We start from the raw sequence: 12,893 nt of genomic DNA on the forward strand, positions 1-12,893 counted from the left end.
GGTGGTGGTGGTGGTGATGGTGGTGATGGTGGTGGTGGTGGTGATGGTGGTGGTGGTGATGGTGGTGGTGATGGTGGTGGTGGTGGTGATGGTGGTGGTGATGGTGGTGGTGGTGGTGATGGTGGTGGTGATGGTGGTGGTGGTGATGGTGGTGATGGTGGTGATGGTGGTGGTGATGGTGGTGGTGGTGGTGATGGTGGTGATGGTGGTGATGGTGGTGGTGATGGTGGTGGTGGTGGTGGTGGTGATGGTGGTGATGGTGATGATGGTGGTGGTGATGGTGGTGGTGGTGGTTATGGTGGTGGTGAAGGTGGTGGTGGTGCTGATGGTGGTGGTGATGGTGGTGGTGGTGGTGATGGTGGTGGTGGTGGTGATGGTGGTGGTGGTGATGGTGGTGGTGGTGATGATGGTGGTGGTGGTGGTGATGGTGGTGATGGTGGTGATGGTGGTGGTGGTGGTGATGGTGGTGGTGGTGGTGATGGTGGTGGTGATGGTGGTGGTGGTGGTGATGGTGGTGGTGATGGTGGTGGTGGTGGTGATGGTGGTGGTGATGGTGGTGGTGATGGTGGTGATGGTGGTGATGGTGGTGGTGATGGTGGTGGTGGTGGTGATGGTGGTGATGGTGGTGATGGTGGTGGTGATGGTGGTGGTGGTGGTGGTGGTGGTGGTGATGGTGGTGATGGTGATGATGGTGGTGGTGATGGTGGTGGTGGTGGTGGTGATGGTGGTGGTGATGGTGGTGGTGGTGGTGATGGTGGTGGTGATGGTGGTGGTGGTGGTGATGGTGGTGGTGGTGGTGGTGATGGTGGTGGTGGTGGTGATGGTGGTGGTGGTGATGATGGTGGTGGTGATGGTGGTGATGTTGGTGGTGGTGATGGTGGTGGTGGTGGTGATGGTGGTGGTGATGGTGGTGATGGTGGTGGTGGTGGTGATGGTGGTGGTGATGGTGGTGGTGGTGATGATGGTGGTGGTGGTGGTGGTGATGATGGTGGTGGTGATGGTGGTGATGGTGGTGGTGGTGGTGATGGTGGTGGTGATGGTGGTGATGGTGGTGGTGATGGTGGTGGTGGTGATGGTGGTGGTGATGGTGGTGATGGTGGTGGTGGTGATGATGGTGGTGGTGATGTTGGTGGTGGTGATGGTGGTGGTGGTGGTGATGGTGGTGGTGATGGTGGTGATGGTGGTGGTGGTGGTGATGGTGGTGGTGGTGGTGATGGTGGTGGTGGTGATGATGGTGGTGATGGTGGTGATGGTGATGGTGGTGGTGATGGTGGTGATGGTGGTGATGGTGATGGTGGTGGTGATGGTGGTGGTGGTGATGGTGGTGGTGGTGATGATGGTGGTGGTGGTGATGGTGGTTATGGTGGTGGTGATGGTGGTGGTGATGGTGGTGGTGGTGGTGGTGATGGTGGTGATGGTGGTGGTGATGGTGGTGGTGGTGATGATGGTGGTGGTGGTGATGGTGGTGATGGTGATGGTGGTGATGGTGGTGATGATGGTGATGGTGGTGATGGTGGTGATGGTGATGGTGGTGATGGTGGTGATGGTGGTGATGGTGATGGTGGTGATGGTGGTGATGGTGATGGTGGTGATGGTCATGGCGGTGATGGTCATGGCGGTGATGGTGGTGGTGGTGGTGATGATGGTGGTGGTGGTGATGGTGGTGATGGTGGTGATGGTGGTGATGGTGATGGTGGTGATGGTCATGGCGGTGATGGTCATGGCGGTGATGGTGGTGGTGGTGGTGATGATGGTGGTGGTGGTGATGGTGGTGATGGTGATGGTGGTGATGGTGGTGATGGTGATGGTGGTGATGGTCATGGCGGTGATGGTCATGGCGGTGATGGTGGTGGTGGTGGTGATGATGGTGGTGATGGTGATGGTGGTGATGGTGGTGATGGTGGTGATGGTCATGGCGGTGATGGTCATGGCGGTGATGGTGGTGATGGTGGTGATGGTGGTGGTGGTGGTGATGGTGGTGGTGGTGATGGCGGTGATGGCGGTGGTGATGGTGGTGGTGGTGGTGATGGTGGTGGTGGTGATGGTGGTGGTGGTGGTGATGGTGGTGATGGTGGTGGTGGTGATGGTGGTGGTGATGGTGGTGATGGTGGTGATGGTGGTGGTGATGGTGGTGGTGGGGGTGGTGGCAGTGATGGTGGTGGTGGTGATGGTGGTGATGGTGATGGTGGTGATGGTGGTGATGGTGGTGATGGTGATGGTGGTGATGGTGGTGGTGGTCATGGCGGTGATGGTGGTGATGGTGGTGGTGGTGGTGATGGTGGTGATGGTGGTGATGGTCATGGCGGTGATGGTGGTGGTGGTGGTGATGATGGTGGTGGTGGTGATGGTGGTGATGGTGATGGTGGTGATGGTGGTGGTGGTGATGGTGGTGATGGTCATGGCGGTGATGGTCATGGCGGTGATGGTGGTGATGGTGATGGTGGTGATGGAGGTGGTGGTGATGGCGGTGATGGCGGTGGTGATGGTGGTGGTGGTGATGGTGGTGGTGGTGATGGTGGTGGTGGTGGTGATGGTGGTGATGGTGGTGGTGGTGATGGTGGTGATGGTGGTGATGGTGGTGGTGATGGTGGTGGTGGGGGTGGTGGCGGTGATGGTAGTGGTGGTGATGGTGGTGATGGTGATGGTGGTGATGGTGGTGATGGTGATGGTGGTGATGGTGGTGGTGGTCATGGCGGTGATGGTGGTGATGGTGATGGTGGTGGTGATGGTGGTGATGGTGGTGGTGGTGATGGCGGTGATGGCGGTGGTGATGGTGGTGGTGGTGATGGTGGTGGTGGTGATGGTGGTGGTGGTGGTGGTGATGGTGGTGGTAGTGATGATAGTGATGGTAGTGATGGTGTAGTGATGGTGGTAGTGGTAGTAATGTTAGTGATGGTGGTAGTGATGGTAGTGATGGTAGGGATGGTGGTAGTGATGGTAGTGATGGTAGTGATGGTGGTAATGATGGTAGTGATGGTAGTGATGGTGGTAGTGATGGTAGTGATGGTAGTGATGGTGGTAGTGATGGTAGTGATGGTAGTGATGGTGGTAGTGATGGTAGTGATGGTAGTGATGGTGGTAATGATGGTAGTGATGGTAGTGATTGTAGTGATGGTGGTGATGGTAGTGATGGTGATGATGGTGGTAGTGATGGCAGTGATGGTGATGGTAGTGATGGCGATAGTGGTAGTGATGGTAGTGATGGTAGTGATGATGGTGGTGGTAGTGATGGTAGTGATGATGGTGGTGGTAGTGATGATAGTGATGGTAGTGATGGTGTAGTGATGGTGGTAGTGGTAGTAATGTTAGTGATGGTGGTAGTGATGGTAGTGATGGTAGTGATGGCGGTAGTGGTGGTAGTGATGGTAGTGATGTTAGTGATGGTGATGATGATGGTAGTGATGGTAGTAATGTTAGTGGTGGTAGTGATGGTAGTGATGGTAGTAATGTTAGTGGTGGTAGTGATGGTAGTGATGGTGGTGATGGTGATGGTGGTGATGGTGGCGGTGGCAGTGGCTATGCTGTTGCTGCCGCTGTTGCTGCTGCTGCTGCTGCCTGTATTGACCCAGCGCTGCGGTTGAGGCAGCAGCAGCAGCAGCGAGGGGTTAGCGGATCACCGCACCACACAGATGTTGTTGTGAAACTCCCTTCCCGTGGGGCGTTGGGGAGGAGCCGTGGCCTGGCTGTGTCAGGAGAACGCGGCACAGCCTCCAAGTGTTCCGTGTGCATGGGATAGAGTGTTTCCCCCTCTCTTAAACGGTACCCCCTCACCTTAGCATCTGCGGCCTTTCCAGCACCGGCGGAACCTCGCCCGTGGTCCAGTGAGAGGCGATGACGCTGATGATGCCGATGACGTTGATCGTGCTGGCGGTGGCCGAGAGGTTGCGTGTCAATCTCGTCATCGTCGTCGGATGATGATGACGATGACGATTTCTTCCACTCGGCCATGTGGGCCCCGAGTCGGAGCCGGCACCTCCGCTTGTCTGGGAAGAAGTCTCCCCAGGCGCCGGGCGCTTTCTTCTCCTGCACGACGACATCACCACCACGGCACGGGACGGCACGTCGCTCGCTCACCGGCGGTCTGTCGCCTCCGTGTCACTCTTCACTTGCTACTACTGCTGCTGCTACTGCTGCTACTACTACTGCTGCTACTGCTGCTACTACTACTACTGCTACTACTACTGCTGCTAGTACTGCTATTAGCGCTGCTACTACTGCTGCTACTACTACTCCTGCTGCGACTACTGCTGCTACTACTGATAATACTACTGCTACTACTACTGCTGCTACTGCTGCTACTACTGATAATACTACTGCTACTACTACTGCTACTACTGCTGCTACTACCACTGCTGCTACTGCTGATACTACTGCTGTCACTACTACTGCTGCTACTACTACTCCTGCTGTTATTACTGCTGCTACTACTGCTACTACTACTGCTACTACTGCTGCTGCTACTGCTGCTACTGCTGCTACTACTACTGCTGCTGGTACTACCACTGCTGCTACTGCTGATAGTACTGCTGTCACTAATACTGCTGCTATGACTGATACTACGGCTGCTGCTACTACTGCTACTACTACTGATATTAGTGCTACTACTACTACTGCTGCTACTACTCCTGCTGCTACTACTACTACTTCTGCTATTAGTGCTACTACTACTACTACTGCTGCTACTACTGCTGCTACTACTGATTCTACGGCTGCTGCTACTGCTGCTACTACTACTGCTGCTACTGCTGCGACTACTGCTACTACTACTGCTACTACTGCTACTACTACTGCTGCTGATACTACCACTGCTGCTACTGCTGATACTACTGCTGTCACTACTACTGCTGCTGCTGCTACTACTGCTGCTGCTACTACTTCTGTTACTACTACTACTGCTGATACTACTGCTATTAGTGCTACTACTACTGCTGCTGATACTACTGCTGCTGCTACTACTACTCCTGCCGCTACTACTGCTGCTACTACTACTGCTGCTAGTACTGCTATTAGCGCTGCTACTACTACTGCTGCTACTACTACTGATGTTACTAATACTGCTACTTCTACGACTACTACTGCTACTACTACTACTGATGTTACTAATACTGCTACTTCTACGACTACTACTGTTACTACTACTACTGATGTTACTAATAATGCTACTTCTACGACTACTACTGCTTCTACTACTACTGATGTTACTAATACTGCTACTTCTACGACTACTACTGCTTCTACTACTACTACTGCTGTTACTAATAATGCTACTTCTACGACTACTACTGCTTCTACTACTACTGCTGTTACTAATACTGCTACTTCTACGACTACTACTGCTTCTACTTCTACTGATGTTACTAATAATGCTACTTCTACGACTACTACTGCTTCTACTACTTCTACTGCTGTTACTAATACTGCTATTTCTACGACTACTACTGCTACTACTACTACTGATGTTACTAATACTGCTACTTCTACGACTACTACTGCTTCTACTACTACTGCTGTTACCAATACTGCTACTTCTACGACTACTACTGCTTCTACTGCTATTACTAATACTGCTACTTCTACTGCTTCTACTACTACTGCTGTTACTAATACTGCTACTTCTACGACTACTACTGCTACTACCGCTACTGCAACAGGAATGCAAGCGAGTACTTACGGGCTCGTGACTTCCGACGGAATAGCGGCGATCCGTCTTGACCCCTAGGAAGACGAGAACACAACAAGCGGACGCGAGCACGCAGCCACACGTGAGCACGCAGCCACACGTGAGCACGCAGCCACACGTGAACAAAACGCGGCGTCGCCGAGACCCCGACGCACACCCGCAGCGCGTGAGCAGAGATGAGCCGGCGGCTGGGGCGGTGCAAGCGGCCACCAAAATACGGAGACCCCCTCCGGCGTGGGCGAATGCCTCCGTTGCCACTCGGCGGGGGCGGCTCGCCGCGCCGGGCCACCTGTGAGCGGCGCGGCGTTCCGGTTGCGGGCTTTGGGGAGCCCTCGAGTGGCCGTGACCCCACTCTCCCGTCGTTTACAATGGCCCGCCTAAAGGAGTTGTTTACATATATATGCACGAAAAAAATATATGTATGTTGAAAAACAAAAAAATGTTTACCCGTGAATAATCACGATCGACTCGTGAAGTTTCGTATTTTTTTTTTTTTAAACGGAAATCGAACGCGCGAATAATTCCGCACGTGCACAGGGCAATGGGCAAATCCCGCACGCTCTTTGCTCATGGAGGCAGCCGGCAAGGATTGTCGCTCAGCGTGAGCACCGAGCTGTAGATGTTTTACAAAACTTGCCTTCCGTCCGCATATTCCGCTCAACTCAACACACTATAACAGCAGCAACAACAATCATCACGATGATTAATATTCGCACTTGCAAGGCACTTTGACAAATGCCTCAAAGTGCCACGAATCGCTCGCATTTGTGGCCCGCCCGACAGTCCGCCGTGCCGGTCCACCCCATCGGCCGGTATTTTCGGAGCGGAACATCGCCGGAATCCGCCCCCGATGGCGGCCCGGACGCTGGTGTACCGCGGCCATCCCCCTTGTCCACGTGGCGGGTCCAAGTGTGCGGTCGCGAGCGAGCGACCGAGCGACCGAGCGACCAAACGTGCGAGCGAGCAACCGATCCAGCGACGGAGCGACCTAGCAAATGAGCGAGCAACCGAGTGAGTGAGCAAGCGACAGAGCAAAACGAGCGACCAAACGCGCGAGCGAGCAACCGATCCAGTGACGGAGTGGCCTAGCAAATGAGCGAGCAACCGAGTGAGTGAGCAAGCGACAGAGCAAAACGAGCGACCAAACGTGCGAGCGAGCAACCGAGCGTACGAGCGAGCGACTGAGTGACCAACCGACCGAAAGACCTGACTGAGCGAGGGAGCGAGCGGGAGCGGCGCTGACCGTGGGTGAGAAGGATTCGCCTTATGGAGGCTACACTCTGTGGCGGCAATGAAAATGCTCCGCGCTCCATTTGCCGCAGGGAGAAATGTGCATTAGCGGCGTGCCAGAGAAGTGCCGCGCTTTGTGGCACGAGTATTGTGCTCATCCAAAAAGATTCTTTTAAAAAATCTATATGTATAAAATTGCTGAGTTCATTTCGTATTGTCGCCGTTCTTTATTGCAAGCCAACCGTGCTAAACCGGGGGGCAAGGTCAACAAACTAAAGACGGCGGATCCACGGTGATCGACTTGCTGCCAGAACTGCTGCTGCTGCTGCTGCTGGACCCGCGTGCTGTGTGGCCGCGTGAAGCTCGGCACGGCCAACGCCGGCTTCAAAGGTGTCTCCGGCACCCGAGGCCATGATGACCCTGGCATCCGGGATCCATCCCCCGAGTGTCCGAGCGAGGTTACGCAATGGACTTGGCATGGCGTTGTGCCCGGGGGGGGGGGGGGTTTCCAAGTTGGGGTGAGAACGCGAGAGGCCGGAGCGGAGTCTCTTTCGCAGCAATGGTGTTGACCCGAGTCTGCCGGTAGGGGATAATGTTGCCAATGTGGTGCGTCGAATCCCAATTGAGTAAAAATTCCAGTCACATTTTTGGACTTCCGGCAAAATATTTACCGCAATGCCGATGGCCCGCGGTAATAACCGGGGCGGCCTGCCGGATCCGAACTGTGACCCGCAGTGCGTGCTGCCTATTTGGTTGCTGTCAATGGGTGTCAACGAAACTGCCACCATTACGGATCCTCGCCCGCTACTAAAATCAAACAACAACAACAACAACAATCAAATCACCCCCCACCACAACCGCCGCCGCCGCCGCCGCCACCCCCACCCCCCCCAGAACTCAACCAACCTCTCTCCGTGACGGGACGAGCGGCTTGCGTCGGGCAACGCACGCCGTGGGGGGCCGGCCCCCCTCCACGAGCGTCGCCGGAGGCGCAGCAGCACGACGATGACGACGACGACGCCGTTGACGACGCCGCCGACGACGACGCCGACGATGACGCGGATGGAGAGCGTGGGAACGAGGCCGCCCCCTCCCGCGACCTCTCAGCAGCGCCGGCTGTTCGGAACACAGCAAGGGGGGGGGGGGAGAGGGGGGCTCGCGATCAGTTCCCACGGCGTGGCCCTCAGGTGGGTACGGCGGAGGCGCAGCCCCTGCAAGTGCCGGGACGCGGGTCGCGGCGAAGAGCCCCGAAGCGTGCCGAATCAAGTGGCGCGGCGGGAGATTGGATTGCATTGGAGACTCTCTGAATTTAAAGTGTTAAGGGTGGCGCTATGGTACCAATCGGGGCCTCACAGCAAATACGCGTGCGAGTTCGATTCGCGACTCGGGCAACCTTTCCGCGTGGAGTTTCTGTGTCCTACCCTCGCTCTGCGGGGTGCGAGTGCGTGCGCCGACCGGTCCTGGGCCTCCCCTAGGCTGCCTCAGCCTCAAATGCTGCCGACAATTGAAGACGAGACGTGGTGCCGGCCGCCCACCGTTTCGTGCGCCGTGCCGACCTTCATAGGTGCTACTCGCTATCACCGCTGGCCCCCGACAGCAGTCTGTCGTGGCTACACGGGGGGATCTCAGCTCGCCCGGATTTCTACGCTCTTCCCCCTAATCCGCATGGGGTTTCCACCGGGTGCTCCGGTCTTCCTCCCGTCGCGAGATAAACAAAGTGCTCAATTGTGATCGCGCACAATTGAGCGGCAGCCTCGCTCTCCCGCTGCGAAAACGTGGCAGGGCCCCTCCTCGAAGGGAGTCCTGAGACTCTCCCGGCTGAGCCACGCGTCACGACAAAGGCACGCCGAGAACAGTAGTACCTCTGCGTTGAAGCTGTGTGGTGGACGCCACGGCCCTGGTCAGCTGTCGAAGAACGAAAGGAAATTATTGACGTATCGGCCACGACACAGCAAGAGTGACTGCGACAGACCAAAAGACGCATCCAGCCACTTGTCTATCCACCGCTGGATTAAGGAATTCCCAACATCCCCCCACCCCACCCCCGCCCCCGCAAAGGCTGCATCAGCCGTGGTGGTTATTTGAACGCCACTTTCCCCCACGCTTGCCGCCACGTGTTGACGACAGCCACGGTGCGGGAGGAAGGAACCCAGGCGGTGCGGACGTCGCTCGCCACCGACGTTACCCGCGAGCGGCCATCGAGCCCGATTAATAAATATTTCGTCAAAAGTGGCGTGGATCGCTTGCCAGCAGCCACGTGCCCCCTCCCCGCCCCCCCCCGCCCCCCCGCCCCCGCCTCTCCACCCCCGCTGGTGTGACGCCGAAGCGGCGGAACATTGGCAGCGTTTGTTCATCGGCAGTGTCGGGTGGCGGGGGGCGGCTGAGGCTGTTACGACGCCGATCCTAACGTACGCGAGCTGACCCAAAGCTGGAGTCTTCGGAACCGTGACTACAACGAGCGGCATTTACCCCTGAAGCCGGGAAGTATTCCTTTGGTATGACGCCTCTGCCCGGCTCCCTTGTCCCCGCGGGAAATTCGTTCTCCTTTCCCGTCGTTCGGCTCCGGCGACCTTTAACCCCGGAGGTCCTGTCGCAGCCAGGTGCATGCTGGGAGGACGGCTGCAGTGCACTGTCCGTGGCGACCGGCCGCCCCCAGCCAGCGCACCGCTCCACCCCCAGCACCACGCTGTGCGGGCAGTAACTGCAAGAGAGGCACGTTGCATGGATAGATGTGCCTCTTGCTCTAGTGGTAGTGCCTTACGCCAACGGCGCTGCTGCTGCTGCTGCGTCGTTGGCGGTGGTGCACAGGCACAGTCGACAATAACAACCCAACAATAACACCGTGCATGTGCGTGGCTGTAAAAGGAAAAACATAAAACAGTCGACGTTTCTCCAACGGCCCCTCTCCATAGAACATCAGTGCAGCGGGTAAGTATCCACAGACAGAAACGCGTGTGCGTTGATAGGCAGGCACGCACCCCAGTGAAGGTGAATTAACTGCGTGAGAGATACATAGACATGCAACGTTGGGGGGGCGGCTTTGGGACGCTTGTCTCCAGCGGTGGACTGACCATCAAGATTGACCATGGCTGCCGATGACGACGATGACCGGGAGCAATTTGGTGGGTGGAGTTACCTGAGTCGTGGGTGGGGTTATCTGAATAGTGGGCGGGGGCTACCTGGGTAGTGGGCGGGGGCTATCTGAGTAGTGGGCGGGGTTATCTGAATAGTGGGCGGGGGCTATCTGGGTAGTGGGCGGGGTTCCCTGATCAGTGGGCGCGACTGTGTAAGAGCGGAGCTGCCGGCTCAAAAATTCGTTGTGGCACTTTGGGCATGAGTGCGTGCGTATGTGCGTGTGTGTGCGTGTGAACGTGTGAACGTGTGTGTGTGCGCGCGTGTGCTCGCGTGTGCTCGCGTGTGCACGCGCGTGCTCTCTCCGCTGCTCACTGTATGGAGAAGGCGAGCTCCTCGCAGCTCCACGTGGACACGGGCCGCCCGTTCAGCTCCACGATGGCGTCCAGCGGCCGCAGGCCCGCGCCCTCGGCCGGGCTCCCTGCACGCGGCGAGCACCGACGCCGACGTCATCGTTCGATCGCCCCGCCTCTTTACACCCGACGACGATGACAACGATGGGGTAGCCCCCCCCCCCCCCACACAGCCCCGCCCACCCCCAACCCCCAACCCCAATCCTCCCCCACCGACCCCTCCATCGGCCGAGCAATCACGCGGCGGTGATGCTCCCGCCCTCCCTCTATTTACGTCGCCCTGCGTCAGGGCCGTCGCGCGCAAAAAAGTCGCCCCTCTATCCCCTTAAGGCCTCGGTGCCGTCGGCCAACGCGATTGGGGCCCCGGTCGGTGGCGGGCGACTGGGCGTCGGTCCGAGTTACGAGCGGGTGGGGGTTGCTAACGGCGGGGGAGGATTCGCCGGCCCGCCGAGCGTGTGTCCGCGTGTCCGCGTGCGTGCGTGCGTGCGTGCGTGCGTGCGTCCACGTGCGTGCGTGCGTGCGTGTGTCCGCGTGCGTGCGTGCGTGCGTGCGTGCGTGCGTGCGTGCGTGCGTGCGTGCGTGCGTGTGTCCACGTGCGTGCGTGCGTGCGTGCGTGTGTCCGCGTGCGTGCGTGCGTGCGTGCGTGCGTGTCCGCGTGCGTGCGTGCGTGCGTGCGTGCGTGCGTGCGTGCGTGCGTGCGTCCCCCTTGCTGAGCCCCCGCAGACAGAGGTCCCACTTGCCCGAGTCGACGCTTTGAACGCGCACGGGATCCTGGCCGTGGATCGTGAATCCAAAGCCGTCAGCGCCGCGCGACACCATGACCTTGGGCAAAACGGACAAGTCGGGGAGGGAATCGCATGCGGATTCCGCGGCGCCCACACAAGCGCGTGTTTTCGTACACACCGTTACGCCGGGGACGTAGCCCCATTAAAGAAAAAAAAAAAGATGCCGTGAATTCACTCGCGAGTCGGAACATTGCGGCGATAACCGGTGCGCGCCTGCAGGCGCTCACCTTCACCGTGCGCTGGCCACAGGAAGAGACGTTCGCTGATGCCGGCCATGAAATTTGCCCGAGCCTGTCTGGAGTCGTAAAAATCATCGGATTCATTCAAACAGATGGCCGCCGCCGCCGCTGCTGCCGCTGCCGCTGCTGCTGCTGCTGCGACCGTGTTGGCAGCACAATTCATGATACATCAACTAAAACGAAGCAGAATACGTTCAGTTTTCTCCGGGATCTCCGCTTTCCATCCATAGCGAAATCGGTCAGTGGGTCTTCTTTGGGTCTCTATGCGAGTCTATGGGTCTCTATTTGAGTATATGGGTCTTTATGGGAGTCTATGGGTCTCTATGTGAGTATATGGGTTTCTATGTGAGTCTATGAGTCTCTGTGTGAGTCTATGGGTCTCTAGGTGAGTCTATGGGTCTCTGTGAAAGTCTATGGGTCTCTGTGAAATTCTATGGGTCTCTGTGTGAGTTTATGGTTCTCTATCTGAGTCTATGGGTCTCTGTGTGAGTCTATGGGTCTCTGTATGAGTCTATGGGTCTCTGTGTGAGTCTATGGGTATCTGTGTGAGTCTATGGTTCTCTATATTAATCTATGGGTCTATGTGTGAGTATGAGTCTCTGTGTGAGTCTATGGATATGTGTGAGTCTATGGGTCTTTGTGTGAGTCTATGGGTTTCAATGTGTGTCTATGGGTCTCTATGTGAGTCTATGGGTCTCTGTGTGAGTATATGGTTATCTATCTGAGGTGATGGGTCTCTGTGTGAGTCTATGGGTCTCTATGTGAGTCTATGGATGTGTGTGAGTCTATGGGTCTTTGTGTGAGTCTATGGGTCTTTGTGTGAGTCTATGGGTCTCTATGTGTGTCTATGGGTCTCTGTGTGAGTCTATGGGTATGTGTGCGTCTATGGGGCCTCTGCGTGAGTCTATGGGTCTCTGTGCAAGTCCTTAGTGACCGGCCTGAGACCATAAACTCACTTTCACCAGAGAACCCGGTTTAACCACAGGAAGCGACCGAAACCCGGAGTGGAACCGGGTCTCTCCGCCGTGCCGGTCCGCGTCTCTGACCCCTGGGTGAACCGGTGTCCACGTGCAGCGCCGCCATCCGTGTGTTTTTTTTAATGACATCCTCACCTCTGTGGCTCCTGAAGCGCCGCGTGGCAAACTTGAGGTGCTTGGTGCGGCCCAGCTCTTCGGCCAGCAGGTAGTACCAGCCGCTCACGTCCTACAGCAAGGGGGGGCGGGGGCAGTGGGGGACAGTGGTGGTGATGGTGGGTGGGTGGGTGGGGGAAATTGGTGGGTGGGTGACGTCTCTTGAGGTGAGGGGGTGGTGGTTGAAGTGCCTGTATAGTTGGATGGTTTTTGGGTGGTGGTGGTGGTTGGGTGATTGTGGTGGATTGATGGTTGAGTAGTGGTGGGCGGGTGCGTGGGGGGCAAAGTGATGGAAGGTGGGTGGCAGTGATGGTGTTCTGGTGGGTGGGTGTCTGGGTAGGGTG

General features: G+C 57.0%; 1 protein-coding gene across 2 annotated transcripts in view; it reads right to left on the reverse strand.

The window, feature by feature from the left end:
• Window positions 1-12,893, reverse strand: part of LOC116955439 (uncharacterized) — an 86,015-nt gene that overhangs the window by 28,634 nt on the left and 44,488 nt on the right. For both annotated transcript variants that reach the window (XM_076053066.1, XM_076053067.1), the window contains 9 exons: window positions 12,532-12,622; window positions 11,408-11,475; window positions 11,136-11,217; window positions 10,358-10,463; window positions 9,380-9,611; window positions 8,773-8,815; window positions 7,817-8,026; window positions 5,672-5,715; window positions 3,772-4,023 (listed from right to left, as the gene is read on the reverse strand). In XM_076053066.1, coding sequence (XP_075909181.1) covers window positions 3,772-4,023; window positions 5,672-5,715; window positions 7,817-8,026; window positions 8,773-8,815; window positions 9,380-9,611; window positions 10,358-10,463; window positions 11,136-11,217; window positions 11,408-11,475; window positions 12,532-12,622 — 1,128 coding nt within the window. The remainder of the gene's footprint in view (window positions 1-3,771; window positions 4,024-5,671; window positions 5,716-7,816; window positions 8,027-8,772; window positions 8,816-9,379; window positions 9,612-10,357; window positions 10,464-11,135; window positions 11,218-11,407; window positions 11,476-12,531; window positions 12,623-12,893) is intronic.

This window comes from Petromyzon marinus, chromosome 59 (assembly GCF_048934315.1).
Source record: "Petromyzon marinus isolate PM22_M1 ecotype Great Lakes invasive population chromosome 59, UKy_Petmar_22M1.pri1.0, whole genome shotgun sequence".
NCBI classification, from domain to species: Eukaryota; Metazoa; Chordata; class Hyperoartia; order Petromyzontiformes; family Petromyzontidae; genus Petromyzon; species Petromyzon marinus.